Source organism: Erithacus rubecula, assembly GCF_903797595.1.
Source record: "Erithacus rubecula genome assembly, chromosome: 6".
NCBI lineage: Eukaryota > Metazoa > Chordata > Aves > Passeriformes > Muscicapidae > Erithacus > Erithacus rubecula.
Window position 1 is genome coordinate 11,309,566 of NC_136688.1, and position 17,004 is coordinate 11,326,569.

The 17,004-nt window shown below is 49.1% G+C and overlaps 1 protein-coding gene across 1 annotated transcript in view; it reads left to right on the plus strand.

Moving 5' to 3' along the window:
- The window catches only part of ABTB2 (ankyrin repeat and BTB domain containing 2), a 109,307-nt gene extending 98,595 nt beyond the window's left edge, over nucleotides 1-10,712 (plus strand). The window contains exons 8-17 of the mRNA XM_079308781.1: nucleotides 1,329-1,425; nucleotides 2,071-2,206; nucleotides 3,196-3,422; nucleotides 4,037-4,215; nucleotides 4,588-4,693; nucleotides 4,862-4,964; nucleotides 5,407-5,497; nucleotides 7,109-7,177; nucleotides 7,568-7,681; nucleotides 8,943-10,712. Of these exons, the coding sequence (XP_079164907.1) occupies nucleotides 1,329-1,425; nucleotides 2,071-2,206; nucleotides 3,196-3,422; nucleotides 4,037-4,215; nucleotides 4,588-4,693; nucleotides 4,862-4,964; nucleotides 5,407-5,497; nucleotides 7,109-7,177; nucleotides 7,568-7,681; nucleotides 8,943-9,140 (1,320 nt within the window). The 3' untranslated portion in view covers nucleotides 9,141-10,712. The remainder of the gene's footprint in view (nucleotides 1-1,328; nucleotides 1,426-2,070; nucleotides 2,207-3,195; nucleotides 3,423-4,036; nucleotides 4,216-4,587; nucleotides 4,694-4,861; nucleotides 4,965-5,406; nucleotides 5,498-7,108; nucleotides 7,178-7,567; nucleotides 7,682-8,942) is intronic.
- The last annotated feature ends 6,292 nt before the right edge of the window (nucleotides 10,713-17,004 follow it).

Here is a 17,004-nt window from a genome sequence, read left to right on the forward strand (position 1 = left end):
CACTGTGAGCCCTCACTCTCAGCCTTCCTGAGCCTCCTAAAAACCAGTGAAAAAAACTGAGTGTTGTTTAAAGCAAGGAGAATGAAAATTGGTGGCATAATTCCTAGCAAAGCCTTGATAACAAAACACAGCGCGTTTGTGTATTTTTCTTTGGTTTCAGTACTGCTCCAAGACTCATTGCTTCCAAAACAGTGCTGCACAATAATTTTTTTGGTTTTAAATAAACTAGTGCTTCACGTGGAGTGGTTACAGGTTGGCTGTTTGATCAGGAGCTTTATAACAGTAGATATTAATTGGTTTATAAATTCACATGTGGAAAAATCCAGTGTGTACTGATTTCTGCTCTAATGGCAGCAGATAATCTGTTACTTCCTTCATAATCCTTGAGAATTGCAGGAATAAGACTTAAGCTGTTGTGGGATTTGAGCCTGTGTCATCCTTCCTGCTCCCTTTTCTGTGGAATTATCACAGAAGGCAGCAGGATGGGGTGGAACCCCAGAAATACTACCCAAACTTCCAGGGGAATGAAGAACTGATCACAGCAGACAACCAATTGCTGTTGAATTTAATTTACCTTCTGCTCAAAGGGAAGGAATAATAAAAATAAAAAGATATCAGTAAATGGAGGCTGTACACACTCATCTTTTGTTTGTGTACATTTGTACATAATTATAAAGATTAGAATCCACCTGGCAAACTGCCCAGACAGCCTTTGGTATTCCAGAGGTTGGACAGGCTTAATTTATGTGTAAGATATGAGTTTGATTCTCCCAGGAGATGAAGCCAAGTGTACCATGGAATATCCTGGTGGATACACACGCACAGGGCTGATCCTCCCTGCCTGCCCCTGCCAGCACTGCTCTTGGTGCTCCAGAGCCTTCTGCCAGCCCCACCTGGCCATAAAACATCCCCATCACTCTGTCACCTTCTCCCCTTCACCTGGAGGAGGCTCTTTTCCTCACAGCAGCTCAGTGAAAGCAGGTTCTGTGTGATAAATCCTGCAGCTGCCAGGTGTCCCTACACAGGCTCCACGAGGTATGACCAGCCTGGTAATTCCCTGGGGGAGCCCTGCTTCCTGTGCACAGCATGGAGCTAAGATGAACTTCCTGCTCTGATTGCAGAGACCTTTGGGGTTGGGAGATTACAACTGCACAGCCATGACCATAAAGGAGATTAAAAAAGGAGGTGCTGCTCTCCAGATGGCCCTTTGTGTGTGTGCCCTCCTCACTCTGAATGCACTGGTTCTCCTTTCTGACACCCAGCCCTGGCTGTTTTGTCCTTCTGAACGGCTCTTTTCCCAACTCCCTGTCTTTCCTGTCCCCTTGCAGCTGCTCCTGGATGCTGGTGCCCACGTGGAGGGCTCTGCCGTGAACACTGGAGAGGACAACTATGCCGAGACGCCCCTCCAGCTGGCCTCAGCTGCAGGTGAGCTCCCTGTGGCCTCAGGATTCTCCACCTCTTCCTGCCACCAGCCTGATGGGCCCCAAGTATTTGTTTTCCAATTTGTCCCATGCCTGACTCCTCCCCAGAGCCCCCACAGCAGAGCTGATGGCACCACCTCCTTCACAAAGCACTGTCAAGGAACATAAACCAGCCTGTCTAGTCTGGGCATGTCTGCGGGCCTAAGCAACACCCAGATGTGAAAAATTAACAAGTTTCCATTCAGCCTGAGGAATTATGTAAGGAAATTTGGTTTATTAGTTTATTAAAGGCAGGTAAAAATTCTGCATTTCTTCTAGCAAGCTGTCAGGAGTTGAGCATTCTGTGAACGAGTCTGTGCTGGCCTTGTTTGTCAACACTTTTCACCGCAGAGTGGTTTTAGGTTTTTTCCTTTTGTTTCTTTGTTATTTTTGTGCTTTTGTGAAGATGAGTGGCTGACTTGCTCTGCTCCAAGCTTTATGGAAGGGATCAAAAAGGCCTCCTCCCCTCCCCTCCCCTCCCAGTGCTGGATCTCCTGCCACCACTCCCTACTCTATCTAATAGGAATGGAGCCAGGGAGTCCTGCCTGCAGTCAGTCCTGTATTTTATGCTTCCAAAGAGGAGACCATCCTGATGTTCCTGTTTTCCCAGGGAATTACGAGCTGGTCAGTTTGCTGCTCAGCAGGGGTGCCGACCCACTCCTGAGCATGCTGGAAGTCAATGGGATGTCATCGTCACTCCACGAGGACATGAACTGCTTCAGCCACTCGGCAGCACATGGCCACAGGTGATGCTCTGTTCCTGCTCAGATCAGGGGTTTTGCACTCTAGGTGTTGCTGTGTGACTTTGTGACCTAAACCCCTGCATGTGCAGTTCAGCAGATGGGATTAGGACTCTCCTGGCAACAAAGAACAAAGATCTTTGCTATTTCTTATTTTTTCACTTGCTGGTCTGGCTCTGCAGCACTGAGACTGAGCTGGTTTTAGGCCCTACATCAGCAGATCAAGTCCCACCTAAGGGTAGGTTATGAGGTCAGGATTATGAGATTCTGGTTCATGTTCTGAGATGGAATCTAATCAGGTTGAGGTGGCAAATATAACCTACAGCAGAACCTGGGTGTCTGCATCTCTGGTTTTTGGATGGCCAACCAAGAGGTGAATCATTAAACCAGCCAGCCTGGGCTCTCCAACCCTGTTTTCAGAAGTAAGATACTACTTGCTAGCTCCTCCAGAAATCTCCGTGTTCCCAGAAAGAAACATTAGTGAGATTCAAAGCTTGTTCTGCCATAGGATAGGATGGGGTGATCCTAAAGATGGATCCTTAAACCAGCTGGGTTTAGCTCCAGGGAGTGGTATAGTTGCAAGGAGAGCACCGACTCTCACACCAGGCTGGGCTTGTGAAATGCTGGGTGGCCCTGGTGGGCTGGGGAATGTCTGGAACAGCTGTCCCCAGCTGGCTGAGGGACACCAGTGATGCAAACTCCCCAAACAAGACACAAACAAGAAAGTCTCTTTCTTGCAACTGCCGTGTGAAATTCCAAACAAACCCACCATGTGAGGAGTGCAGGCCATGTTTTTGCCCTTGCTGAGGGGCACCAGTTTCTAGGATGTGGGGTAGGGAAGGAGAAGTAGTTTCCGTGCTGCTCCACAGTGCCAGTTGTCTTTAGGAAGGAAATGATTGTTTACTGAGCCGGATCCCTAACCCCAAATCCCCACGGTCCTGTCTGAGCTGTTGAAATTGCATTGGTTAGTAATGAAACCTCTCGTCCCTGCTCAGGAACGTCCTGCGCAAGCTCCTGACCCAGCCCCAGCAGGTGAAGGGGGATGTGCTGTCCCTGGAGGAGATTTTGGCCGAGGGGGTGGAGAGTGACACCTCCAGCCAGGGCAGCTCCAGCGAGGGGCAGGTGCGGCTGTGCAAGACGCGGATGAAGGCTCTGCAGGAGGCTATGTACTACAGCGCCGAGCACGGCTACGTGGACATCACCATGGAGCTCAGGGCACTGGGTGAGCCTTCCTTCTGACCACTGGGCACATAAGGCATCAAATCCTGCCTTTCCTGACCCTCTCCCTTAGAAGAGCAACAACCCCAACTGCAAAGCTATCCAATCTAAATTTTAAGTGTTTAAGGCTCCTCACAAGTTTATTTTTCCAAATTTCTGCTGCGCTGGGATATCCCTCATTCTTGGCTGGATCCTCTGTTCCCATGTATCAAAAGATACTGACACCTAAAATTCAGTGTTTTATCAATGGTTTAAGGTGACGAACAAATCTGATCTCAAGCTAGGAGAGAGAAAAGCTTTGAAGCTTGTATGTAACTTCAGTTCAAATTTATTTTGTGGTTCTGAATAACCATGAAGCTCAGAAAAAAACAGGGAGTCTCTGATCCTTAAAAATCAGCAGAAATTTCCAATTTATGATCCTGGTGCCAGTTCTTTGTCACTTAATCTGTCAGTGACCCAGTTCAGTCACCTTTAATATCAAGATAAAAATCTGTCTGCTGTTGGGATGTAGGTAGAGCTACTTCAGTGCTGCCAAGTGTTAGTAACAGAAGCAGGATAATGTCCTCTCAGCCACTTCAGGAAATCATCTTTCCCTGTCCCTTTTTCCTGTGGCTGCAGGAGTGCCCTGGAAGCTCCACGTGTGGATCGAGTCCCTGCGGACAACCTTCTCCCAGTCCCGCTACTCCGTGGTGCAGACGCTGCTGCGGGAGTTTGTCACCATCAAAGAGGAGGATTACAATGAGGAGCTGGTCAGTGAGGGGCTGCAGCTCATGTTTGACATCCTCAAAACCAGCAAAGTAAGTCAGAGTTTTATAACTTGTGTCAGAGCTGAGTGTTCTGGGGTTTTGTTGCTGCTGTGAACAACAGGAACAAGGGAATGGCTGGGCAAAGTCCCTGGGAGTTATGGCATGGAAATGGCCCTGGAAGCATTTATCTAAATTCATAAACAGCCCTCAGTCCTCAAGCACACACTTTGGGGAAGCTCTACAGCTCTTTATACCTCCATAACTCCACAGATCCTGTAATTCTGCCTTAATTTAAAGCTTGTCCCTCTGTGGGGAGGTTACTCCTGTAGGCTGCAGTTGCAGTAAACCCCAAGTGAGCCCTTCCAGCACATTTGGAACCTGCTCGATGTTGAGTTGCTGATCCCTGTTCCATCCTCCTCACAGAATGATTCCATCAACCAGCAGCTCGCATCCATCTTCACCCACTGCTATGGCAGCAGCCCCATTCCCAGCATTCCTGAAATCCGAAAGACTCTGCCAGCTCGGCTGGGTAAGGTGCTCACCTGAGCAGTGAGCTGCTTTTGGTTGCTGCTGGATTGTTTTTTTTGTTTTTTGTTTGGTTTTTTTTTTAATTTGTTTGTTTGGATTTTTTTCCTGAAAAACATGCACAGTTAAAAAAAAATAAATTACCTTTTTTTTTTGTCCCTTTACCCAACAGATCCTCACTTTCTGAACAATAAAGAAATGTCTGATGTGACTTTCTTAGTGGAAGGAAAGCTCTTTTATGCACACAAAGTCCTGCTGGTTACTGCATCTAACAGGTGAGTCACTAACCAGGACATAATTAATCCAGCCATGATTACCCCTGGAATCATGTGTGGTAGTTGGAGTGTACATATCCAGCCATGCCCTGCCTTCCCATTCCTTCTCCCAGAGTTTGCAGGGAGAGCTGCACTTGCTCCAACTTTCTTGGAATCTCACACTGGCCTGGTGCACTTGCAGTTAGCAGTTTCTTTCTCTGTTCTCAGCACAGTAACAGGGTTTTCCATCTATCACAGGGTGGGATTAGATGAGATCTAGGCAATTTGCAATTTTAAATTGTCCTTGAACTAATCATTCAATTGAAGGAAATGTTTCCATTTTCAACGTGCAAAGAACAAGGAGGGATCTTTGTTTTCCCCTTGCTGTTTGTGATGAGTGTGTGACACACTAATACAGTTAAACTAAATCTTTTCAACTGAATCTGTTTAAAACCATTTCCAGGTTCAAGACACTAATGACCAATAAAACAGAGCATGATGGCCACGGCAGCAAGACTGTTGAAATCAGTGATATGAAATACAACATTTTCAAGGTATGGAACTTAATTCCACTTTTTCTTTATTCTTTTTCATCTACTCAACTACTTGGGAGGCAAGACAAAACCAAGGAGTAGTATCATCATTAGATAATAAGTAATACCATAATTAGATAATATTACAAGTAGAAATGGAGTACCTTTCAACACATCTGAATCCCAGTTTTCTGAAATACTCTTTTTCCAAAGTTCCGGCTTTAAAACAGAATCTTCCAGTCTATATTGTTATTTTCTCAGGCAGCTGACTCCTCCATAAAGCAGGAGAAACTAGTCTTCTACTGAAAAGTAGTTTTGCACTTTTAACACACTGTTTTCATACTTTTCATGGCACCATTATCATGCTTTGCTAAGCAAAAAGTAACTTATTTACAGCAGGTGCATTTGCCAGGCTTCATATTAATTCAAATCAGATGATGAGAAATCAATGGTGTCCCTGTCAAGAAAGGCTCAGAACTGATAATTGTGCTTTGGTTTTATGACATTTCCATATTTACTGGAGGAACAGGGAGATGTGAAGTGCAGAATAAGTTGTGTAGCTGTTTCACTAAAGGGTTGAGGGTTTTTTTTCTTTTTATAAGCAGCTTTCTCACTGTAGGGAAGTAAGATGACCATGAGAACATCTTTGTTCTGCTTGTAAGGGGCTGTACAAGTTTTGTGTTGGATAGATGACATCTAAATTTTGCAGCTCAAGCCACAACAGAGAAGAAAATGTAACTGAGTATTGAAGCAAGCTTCCTGAAAAGCATTTGTACATCAAAAGGTTTCTAAAGATAATCTTATGCTTCAGTGGAGAGAGACAAATGAGAAAGAATTGAAATGGGGAAGTATTTCACCATCTGATGGTAAATACAGTCAGATGGACTAAGAAGACGCAGGTCAGGTAGGGTGGAGGATGCTGAGCCACCAGAGCTGTGTGTCCTGCTTAGGGCTCTGCTGGGAAGAGCTTTGCTCTCACATAACTCTGTTACACAAATAAGGCAGTCTTACAAGGAGCAGCTTAGCTTTGTTCCAGCCCTGATAGGAATGGCAAGCAGAGCTTGCGAGCCCCACACAGCACCCAGGCCACTTCTGTTCCAAGAATCCATTCCCAAGAATTCCAGATCCATTCCCTCCCCTGACACTGCTTGGGCTGGGGGTGGGCACATGCAGATCAAAGAGCAGGAGCTGCCTCTTGCTCTCCCTGCAAACAATTAATGTCTTTTCCTCCGGGCCTGGTGAGGGGCTGGAAGCTGATTAGAAGCCCAGCAGGGGAGGCAAGTGGCTGGGAGGTCCCCGGGACACTCCTGCTGGGCTCGCTGGCAGCTCTGCACATGACCAGCCTGCCAGGCTTCACCAGCCTGGATCTGAGACAAGGACAGCGGTGTTGCTCAGAGACACGCAGTCACCCTAGCCCAAAGGCCCCAGCAGGGCTCTTTTCAGGGCCCAAGAGAGAAAGGACTGTTAGAAAGCAGCAGATTTGCCACACTAGAGAGGGAAAAAAAAGCCACCAGTGGAGGTGAGAGCTGACCCAGGACAAGATTCCTGTCTGCTTAGGAAGGGGAGCACAGCCATCAACAGCCCCCTGTGACTGCTGTGATAACTTCATGCTTGGCCTTCTTCCCATTCCAGATGCTGATGCAGTATTTATACTATGGAGGGACAGAATCCATGGAAATTCCCACCACTGATATCTTAGAGGTGAGAGAGCTTTTTCTTCCACGTCTTGCCAAGTGCGCTAGGGCATAAAACAGAGTTGAAAGGCAAAATCCATGAGCTAACAGCAGGCTCCAGGAGCATACTTAACACTTGGAAATGAGCTTAAAAGTTTCAAAACATCATTGCTTGGTGTTTCCGTGTCGTGGTGACAGACAGGAGAGCAAATATGCTTGTGGCAGGAACTTTTGCTAGGAGGGGCAATGTGTCAGTCTGTCATTTCAACATGGAGCAGCCTTTTTGCTGTTTCATGAGGACTTTGCCATTAAAACAGGGAGTCAGGGACCCTTCAGAGAGGAAATCATCCATCCTGTTTGCCTTCTCCAGGCCTTTCAAGCTTCATGATCTCAAATAGCCTCTCTCTTGTCCCCATAGCTGCTGTCGGCTGCCAGCCTGTTCCAGCTGGACGGCCTCCAGAGACACTGTGAAATCCTCTGTGCACAGACCATCAGCATGGACAACTCCGTCAACATCTATAAATATGCAAAGGTAGATCCAACCCCCTGCTTTGAGAATCCCAGTGAGCAGCCTGTATGCTCCTGGTGGTAGCTAAAAACCCCAGGTGGGCACCCTCCCTGCAGGTAACTGCCCCCTAGCCACAACACGAGGGAAATGATTCCCAGCTCCAGGCTGGAAAGTCCTGCACAGCCCCAGTGTGTTTTCTTGTCTGAAGCAATCATGGATGAAATGGATGGGGGATCCCTGCAGAGAAGGGGGAGAGCTGTCTTAGCAGGCTGATATAGCAAATCCTGAGGGATTCAAATCCTGGGAGCAGTGGGGGCAATTGATCACAGCACAGCAAGTGCAGCATAAACCCTTTCTGAGCATCCTTGCTGCTAAAAAATAATCTTTTCAGTTCCAAAAGGAGCATAAAGTCTGTTGTGTGACAGATACACACCTCTGGAGTAAATAACCTAAATCAGAGAAATACTCTGCCCTTCCTGGAATTTTGCAGGATCAGATCCCTTAAACACAAGGAGAAAACTGCACCAGAGGGCCGGTAATGATTTTTTGTTTACTGTGTGTGTAGTGTCCCACTGATGCTTTTCAATTTCTGTCACATTGGGCTGGTTTCTTTCAGACCTAAAATTTAACAGTGTGCAGTGGTAAAAAGGGGAAACAGCATTCCCTACTGGCCATTACATACTTTTCCTTGTTATTTGCACAAAAGTCCCAGGAAGAAGCTGTGTGTACACAGAGCTTCTTAATACTGAACTTGAGTTTTGTTGTTCTTGTTACTGATTCTGAAGCAAAAGGAGCCAGATCCCAGCCGGAAATCATCTCGTGGTGGTTCAGGAGTGCAGCACCCCTGTTCTCTTGTGTTCAGCCCCTCGTTGTAGGGATGAGGCTCCCATCCTGTGACCCGTGTGCTGATTGCCGTGAGCCCTGCTCACCATCTGCCAGCACAGCAGCATTGTTGTGTGTTGTGGCTTAGCCAAACAGGTACCTTGGCCACCTCATCAGCCAGCTGCTCTTCTGCAGGAAGGGAAGGGGCTGGAATGCAGGCCAGCAGCCCTGCCAACAGCAGGCCAGCAGGGGAAGGAATAAAAAAAAGCCTGGATGCTTCCTTGCAAAAAGCACTGGGCAAAGTTAAAGAAGTCCAGCCTTCAGTGCTATTCCACTGTTACTCCCATCTTGTAATGTTTTCTAAGAGACAAAAAGGAGAAAAGCATTAGGAATGAGAGGCTCAGGGATGTCATTTAGGTCTGTGACATATAGAAGGGGTTAATAATCCTGCTGTCTTCCTCAGATTCACAATGCACCAGAACTGGCTTCTTTCTGTGAAGGGTTCTTCCTCAAGCACATGAGCTCCCTGCTGGAGCAGGACTCGTTCAAGCAGCTCATCTACGGCAGGAACAGCAAAGTGCAGGGCCTGGATCCTCTGCGGGACCTGCAGGCAGCCCTGGCCGGCCGCCTGCACTCTGTGTACGTCACGTCCAGGGTGTGAGGCAGCATGGCGCTGGCAAACCGCGGTGGAGGCAGAGCTGGGGCTGTTTGCCTTCTGCACCTTCTGAAAGTGCCCTGCACAGGCACCCCCTGGTGCTGAGGGAGGGGGAGCTGGCTTCTCTGTGCTGCTGCTGCCACAGGAACAACACTGTCACACAAACACCATTGCCAAGGCCCAAACACCAGCTGAGGGTGCAAGGGGAGACCCCAAACCGCAGAGATCGGTGCTGCCCTTTCCACGAGCATGGCGCCGGGCTGTGGAGAAAGAGGCGATTGAACTAAGCCCAGCACTACTACATGGGCTTAAGTTCACCCACACAGATGTTTTCCCTGTAAAAAGGCTGCCTAGAAGGAGTTTCCTGATCCTAAAGCCCATTCCACGAACCATCTGTCTGCACACAAAGAACTTCCCCTCCGTAGTACCAGCATCTGTAGATCGCAACAGACTCACAGAAACTTCCCCAAAACTGTTTGCACCTTGAGAGAGTGGTTTTGTACGTTCAAAGCTGAGTAGAAACTAATACTAACACTGAAATTACTCACTCTTTAAGCCTAATATGAAGAGCTGAGCTGGGGCAGGGAGGGGAGAGTTGGGGGTTTGAGTGTTTTTACAGTTTCACTGTGCCAGTTGTTAATATGGATCTGTTTTGAGGAGAAAGAAGACTGTTTACCTTTTGCTGTCAAGGTCTGATGGTGTTGGTCAGTCATTTTCACCTTAAAAGCCTGTTCCTGAACCTTACCTGTGAGACCTGACATCACTAAAGACATTTGGTAGAAGGCTCAGGTGTGACAGGAGCTGGCACTAGGCTGAAAAACTGCCCAGTTGCAAAAATAGCAATAAAATCCTTCCCTGGCCTCCAAAGAACGTCTAGCTCAGTGGTTTGTTCTCTCTCTGGAGCTGTTTGAGATTAAGGAAAGACCTCCAGCTATTCCCACTGAACTTTGCTAAGCACCCAGAAAAGGCATTTGCCAGGACATTTCCATTTGTTGTAGACAGGCGAACAAGAGGAAACCAAGTTTTCAGTGGAGAACTATTTATTCCTTATTAGAAATTCGACAATTTATTCCCATTGTATCTAAACACAGTGGAAGGAGGAGGCTCAGCTGGGCCCAGGCTCCAAAGCACAACACAGACACAGTTTAGATAAAGGGAAGGAGAAGGAACCACCAGCATCTCCCAGCAAATCTATCAAAATCTGACATGGCCTTGTTCCTAAAGGATTTACACAGAGGCAAATTGCATGCATGGATAAGGATTTTTAGTCAGCTGACAGGTTGGTCAGGTCACACTCCCTTTGTGCTTTAGGTACACATCTGCTGAACATCACCAGCTCAAATAACCCTATTTATTACAGAAAGCCATACGGGGGGGGGGGTCAAAATTATCACTGAGAAATACCACAGAAGGCTTTATTTTGGAAAGTATTTTTAAGTAGCTGCTCCAGCTATCTGTACAAATATGTAGGTCCTCTTTTGTTGCTGTAATATTACAATGCTTTGTTTAATTGTACATTAATGTTGTCATTTATGTATATGTACCAGGATTTTATTAACAACGTAATTTTAAAATACACAGGGGCTTTTATTTATTCTGTTCCTCTAACAGTAAGGAAAAAAAATTAGAGATAAGCGCTTATGTGGAAAAGGCTGTTGCAGTTGAAACATCTTAAATTGGTTTTGTTGTAAATATACCTAATTTTAGGGATACAGAGGTATTCATTTCCCCTTCCTAGGCTCAGATGTTTTTGTGAAGTTAAAAAGTTTAACTTTCATTTTTCCCTAGCTGGAATAAGATTACCTGCTTTCCAGCAGAAAGCAGCAAATGTCCAAAAAAAACCCCCTAATTCCAGGATTCTTCTTTGCAACAGGAAAAACAGTGAGGGTTAAAGCAACTCTTATGCCAGAGGTATTAAAAAATAAAAACAGGTGATCCTTCCCTTCCATGTCACCTCAGCACCCCAAAGGCCAGAAGGGCTGTGGTTGGTGCTCTGTGGGAGGATTGATGTCAGAGCATAGGACTCATCCAAGAGGTAAGAAGTGTAAAAGCTTAGTATCAAGAATTTGTCCCCAGAGTATCTTTCTTTTATCCTTATTTGGGAGCCTGCCAGCATAAACAGTGACTCCTTCTCAGGGATCATGGAATACAAACACCTCAGATTCCCTTTGGAGCACTTTAGTAAGTAGGCTAAACAGAAATTCCTTGTGAAACCAGTGGTACACTGCCTGTATTTTATAGAGTGCTGCTGGGGAAGCCTGAGAAGTGGCAGAGCTGTTTGCCCAGTTTTGGGGAAGCACAGAACTTAGCTGGCCATCATGACATCATTCCAGGAATCCAAGGAAATAAACATCTGCCTGAACAGGCTCGATGACTTCCAGCCTGAAATAAAGCCTTTTTTGCTCTCTAATAAGGCTTTGCACAGCAGGCAGGCCCTGGCTAATGCAGCAGCAGCACTCACAGGCCCTTTGCCCTCACCACATGCTGCCCAGGCAGGCAGACCCTGCTTCCTGCACCTGCCACAGTGACACAGCCGGGGGAGCATGCAGGGAGAAGGCAGGAGACTCCCCTGAGGAGTGGGACAGCAGGCTGCTGTCACACTGCTTGTGGCAGAGGAGAGGTCTCCAAAGCTGGATCTGCCTCCCCAAAGGGCAGAGCTTGAGGCATCCATTAATCCACAGAATGTTCCACTTAGTGTTACTTGCTCAAGAGAAAAAAGGGCAGAAAAAAGGTGTCTGGTGAAAAAAAATCACAGCAGAGCAAGGAAAAAGGGGCGACACAGCCAAGAGCTGGAGTCCTCTCAGTGGTATCCCTATTCCTGCTGTTCAGGGACAGGATTTCACCTGGTGATCTTCTCTCCATGATCAGTTCAGGCAGGAGAAGGTTTCCTGTGTCCCTTTTCTACCTCTGTCCATCCACAGCCCTCACGCCCATGAAGAAATCACACATTAGGGCCCTCACCAGGACAGGCCTGTGATTCCCAGGTGTACAGGCCAACAAAAATCCAGCTCTGGAAGTTCAGAATTCCCAAGGGAGTATCACCAGGGCCAAATGGAAGGTGGACGCACTTTCTTCCTGCTCCTTATCCAGTGCTTCCCAGACACCTCCCTTCTCCCTCAGGCTGCTCTGGGATGTGAGATCTCTCCTTGCAGCACTTCCAGCTCACAGCAGCCTCGGCTTCCATGGTCTTGCTTCCTCCCAGGACATGGCAGGGGTCAGCTGGCTCCAGCTGTCAGAAGAGCTCAGGGCTCTCCGAGCAGGCAGGATGATTCCAGTGACAAGTAGGTCACATCTCGCCGCCACCTGCAGGGAGCTGCTAAGCCGGACGTGGCTGCCACGTTTGCCTCCAATTAGCCACAGGACCCCATCACTGCAGGCTAATTCCGGGTATGGGAGAGGTCCTGCTGCAAGGGGATCAGCGGTCTGGAATGGCCAGACACCGACCTGGAGGGTGTGGGATAGGCCAGGCTGATGCACCTGGGTGCTGGGATGTGCAGAGACCTGTTCGGTCCCTGTGCTGGGACGGGTTCACACGGCTGAGCTGGCTTAGCCCGGGATTAAAGGCACGCTCTGCAATTAGAGGCACACCCGGCTCCTTCCAGCATTCCCAGCCCCATCTGCGCAGGGTTTGGGGAGGTTTGTCCATCCCTAGAGTCCAAAGCCGTCTCTCTCTGTCATTCCTTGGAATAACAAAAAAATCCTTTCCCTAATGCATCAGGATGTTTCCATCTCTTTTCTGGGGAGGGAAATACACCTAGAAATTGTGGGATCATAAGGATTTCTAGGAAACCAAAACAATGAAAGAAATGAGGGAAAAGCCTTCCAATTTAGTAATGATTTGATGATGTAGGAATGATTCTTGTATCTTTTACAACTCCCCTTTTTATTCCTGGAATAATTTTAGAATTTTTTTTCCTTTAAATAAATCATCTGCACGGGGGTCTTGGGGTCCCATCCTGTACCTCCCTCTACCCCTCCTTCCTCCTGCCCTAATTCCCTCCTTCCTTCCCCCGCTTCTCTCTCCCCTCCTCATTCCCCCCTATCCCCCCCCTCTTTCCCCGCAGCCGAGGGGCTCTGGACGCCGCAGAATAAAGCCCAGAGCGCCGGAGCCCAGCGCCCCCGCCCTGGTTGGAGCCACACACGGGTCCCCCCATGCAGTTCACAAGCACCGCCCGACACCGCTGCAGCTCCGGCTTTCCTATCATCACACTGTGGCTCCCCGGAGAGGTCCGGGCAGGTCCTGCAAGTCCGAGCTCAGAAATAAAACTCCAACTAATTCTGGGACCAAACTCAGGAACGCCGTGGCGGAGCGCGGGGAGCAGCGGGGGCGGGCCGGGGTCACCGGGGGCGGCTGCGACGGGCTCGGAGGCGAGCGGGGACCGGGAACAGAGGGGGATGGGAGTCCCGAACAGGGATGGGTGTCCCGGTACAGCGATCCCTGTCCCGGCATAGGGACGGGTGTCCCGGAACGAGGATGCGTGTCCCGGCACAGCGATGGTTTCCCAGTACACGGATGGGTGTCCCGGCACAAGGATCGCTATCCCGTCCCGGGACACGAAGCGGGAAGGCGGCAGCGGCGGCAGCAGCGGGAATCCGCTCTGGGACGGATTCTGTAGGGGCCAAAATGAACATTTTGGGGTAAAATCCGAATTAATGTGCATGGGAGAGTGCACAGTTTGGGGTAAGAATGGGGTGCTCTCGGGCTGGCTCTGGATCGCTGTGAATAATTTGCTTAATGGAACGAGACACCCGATATTGCCGCGGGAATCCAGGGGTGGAGCCGGGAAGGAAACCTGGTCTGACTGCGGGAATGGGAGCGGGGGTCAGGCGGGGCTTCCGTCGGTCACCGGAGCGGCCGCGAAGGCGACTGTGACGATGTTGGTGAGATGTGAGGGACACTGATTGTAGGATTGCCGGTATCCATAAGAACGGCTCTATAGGCGAGCGCATAGCGAGAGATCCATAAAAAACCCTCCCTAGTCATCCTTTTCCCAGCCCGCTGTTTTCAGGATCGTGGGGGCACAGTTTGGGTCCGGACGAGGCTCTCGGGCACCGGGGGGAGTTCTTGGGGTGTCCGTGTGGAGCCGGGATTGGGACTCGGTGCTCCGTGTGGGTCCCGTGCATTTGAGGGTGCAGGAAAGGGGCCCAGCGGGATTTTCCCCGCGGAGTCGCGGCCCCGCCGGCTCAGGAAGGATTAAAGCCGCAGCCGCCCTGGGACACCGGGACACCGGAATATCGGGACACCGGGATACCGGGACACCGAGACCGGCCGGGGCCGATCGCTCCCGGTGCTGCCGCCCCGCGGAGAGCGCTCGGCACTGCAGCCCGGGACAGCGTGAACCGCGGGGCGGCGGGGAACGGCGTACCGGGAATGCGGAAACATCCCGGGAATGCGGAAACATCCCGGGAATGCGGAGATATCCCGGGGAATGCGGAGATATCCCGGGAATGCGGAGATATCCCGGGAATGCTGCGGTATCCCGGGGAAAGCTGGGGCATCCCTGGACATTCTGGGAATGCTGAGATATTCCGGGAATGCTGGGGCATTCCGAGAATGCTGAGACATCCCGGGAATGTGGAGACCTCCCAGAAATGCGAAGGTATCCCAGGGGATGCTGAGGTGTCCCAGGAAAAGCTGAGACATCCCGGGGAATGCTGAGGAGTCTCAGGGAATGCTGAGGTGTCCCAGGGAATGCTGAGGAGTCCCAGGGGATGCTGAGGAGTCCCAGGGGATGCTGAGGTGTCCCAGGGGATGCCAAGGTGTGCCAGGGAATGCTGAGGTGCCCCAGGGGATGCTGAGGTGTCCCAGGGAATGCTGAGGTGTCCCAGAGAAAGCTGAGACATCCCTGGGAATGCTGAGGTGTCCCAGGGGATGCCGAGGTGTCCTAGGGGATGCTGAGGTGTCCCAGGGAAAGCTGAGACATCCCTGGGAATGCTGAGGTGTCCCAGGGGATGCCGAGGTGTCCCAGGGAATGCTGAGGTGTCCCAGGGGATGCCGAGGTGTTCCCTGCCCGGGCACTCAGCAGCGCGTCCCTGATTTGGTACAGAAAAAGGGAAGTCCTGGGTTAGTGTGAGGATGTTTCTGGAATGGTATTGGGATAGGTGCTGATCATGGAATCACGGGGGGTTTGGCTTGGAAGGGACCACAAAGATCATTTACAGGCTGTTGCCCGATTCCAGAGCAAAGAACATCCCAAAGTGCCTCCTGACCCTCATGGGCAGCAGGAATGTCTTCCACAGCTCCTGGTTAGGAATGGCCATGACTGTTGGGAGCTCTGGCAGCAGCACCTGGAGACCAGGTGAGATCAGCAGTGGGATTGCTTTGGCTGCTGCTGGATGTGGTTTTCTCCTTTCAGGATGTTCCTCTGATTGACATCACATCAGTGTCTTAGGGCACATTTGAGGGTAATTCCAAGAATTTCAAAACAGTTGAAAAACAGTGGGGGGGAAACATCTCCCACAACACCATTCTAGAGGAAACCTGGGTAAGGGATAAAGATGCAGAGGAACAACTGCTGTAAAACCCCCTGGATTTCTGACACTGAAAACCTTCCAGTAATTCCAGCTGATGTCTCTGAGAAATGTGGGATCGTACTGATTTCCAGGAAAGCTGAAGGAAAGAGATGAGGGAATAGGCTTCCAATTTATAATAATTTAATGGATGTAAGAATGATTCTTGTATATTTGATGCTTCCCTTTATATTCCTGGAATAATTTAAAATTATTCCTTTAATAATGATCTAAATTTGGGGATTTAAATTATAGAGAAAATGAATGCAAAATTAATGCAGAAAGAGGTGGAATCATCATGGAAGGGATTGGATTGGAAGCCTCATCTCTGAGCCTGTCCTGGGATGGCTCCTGGCATTCAGCCACTGGTTGCAGGTGAACATGGAAGTGTTGGAGATGTTCAGAATGCTGGTTGGTTTTTCCCTGCCTTTGGCAATCTGGTCATTAAAAAGATTAATTGACCTCTTCCAATAGGGAGACATTTAAACAAGAGGTGCCAAAAAGAACCAGAGCTTCTGCACGATGAAATCTGCAGGAATGCAACTTAAAATCCCTCCTGGACTGGCACAGGTTCAACTTCCATGGACTGGTCACCTTGGCCAGGAGTGTCCAATGCTGCTGGAAATGCACTGGACCAGGATGTCATCTCCATTTTATGCAGGTAAAGACCCTCTGGGTGACCCCCAGTCACTGGAAGGACCAGACTGGGCTCCCAGGGCACTAATTCCAGTTTTTGGGAATAGCACAAGAGCCTTTCCCTTGCCCAGAGGAGCAACCAGTGCCTCCCTTCATCCACAGATCTCCAGGATGGACCACAGAGAAAATAACAGGAGTATGGAAATCCCCCACACTGGGAGCTTATGATGCTCTGGATTTCATTTTGGATTTATGATGTTAAAGGGGGGGTGTGAGGGGAGGTTCTGTCTTTCCTGTTCATTGTTGTTCTCACTGCTCTTGTTGCTCTCACTGTCATTATGTGTTGTCATTAATATTAAATTATTTTATTTGTCTTGGTTTCCATTATTAAAGTGCTCTGAGCTGATTTTTGTCTCTGGTCTCCTCCCCACCCCACTGGAGGTGAGGGAGCTGCTGCTGGTGCCAGCTGGGAGCTCAGAACCGAGGGACTGGAGCAGTTTTGGGGCTCACAGAGAGAGACAGTGCTGTGTTTTGGGGGTGCTAAATGAGGCTCTGAGCTTAAAAGCAGAGACTGAATCGAGCATTTTGGAGTCCTGAGAGCAGGCTCGTCTGGCTGGAGCTGGGGCTCAGACACAGGGAGTAAATGCTGTGTTTGCAGGGCTTGGGGGAGAGACCAAGTGCTGAGTGTGTGGGCTCACCAAAAGAAACTGAAGTGCACTGTGTT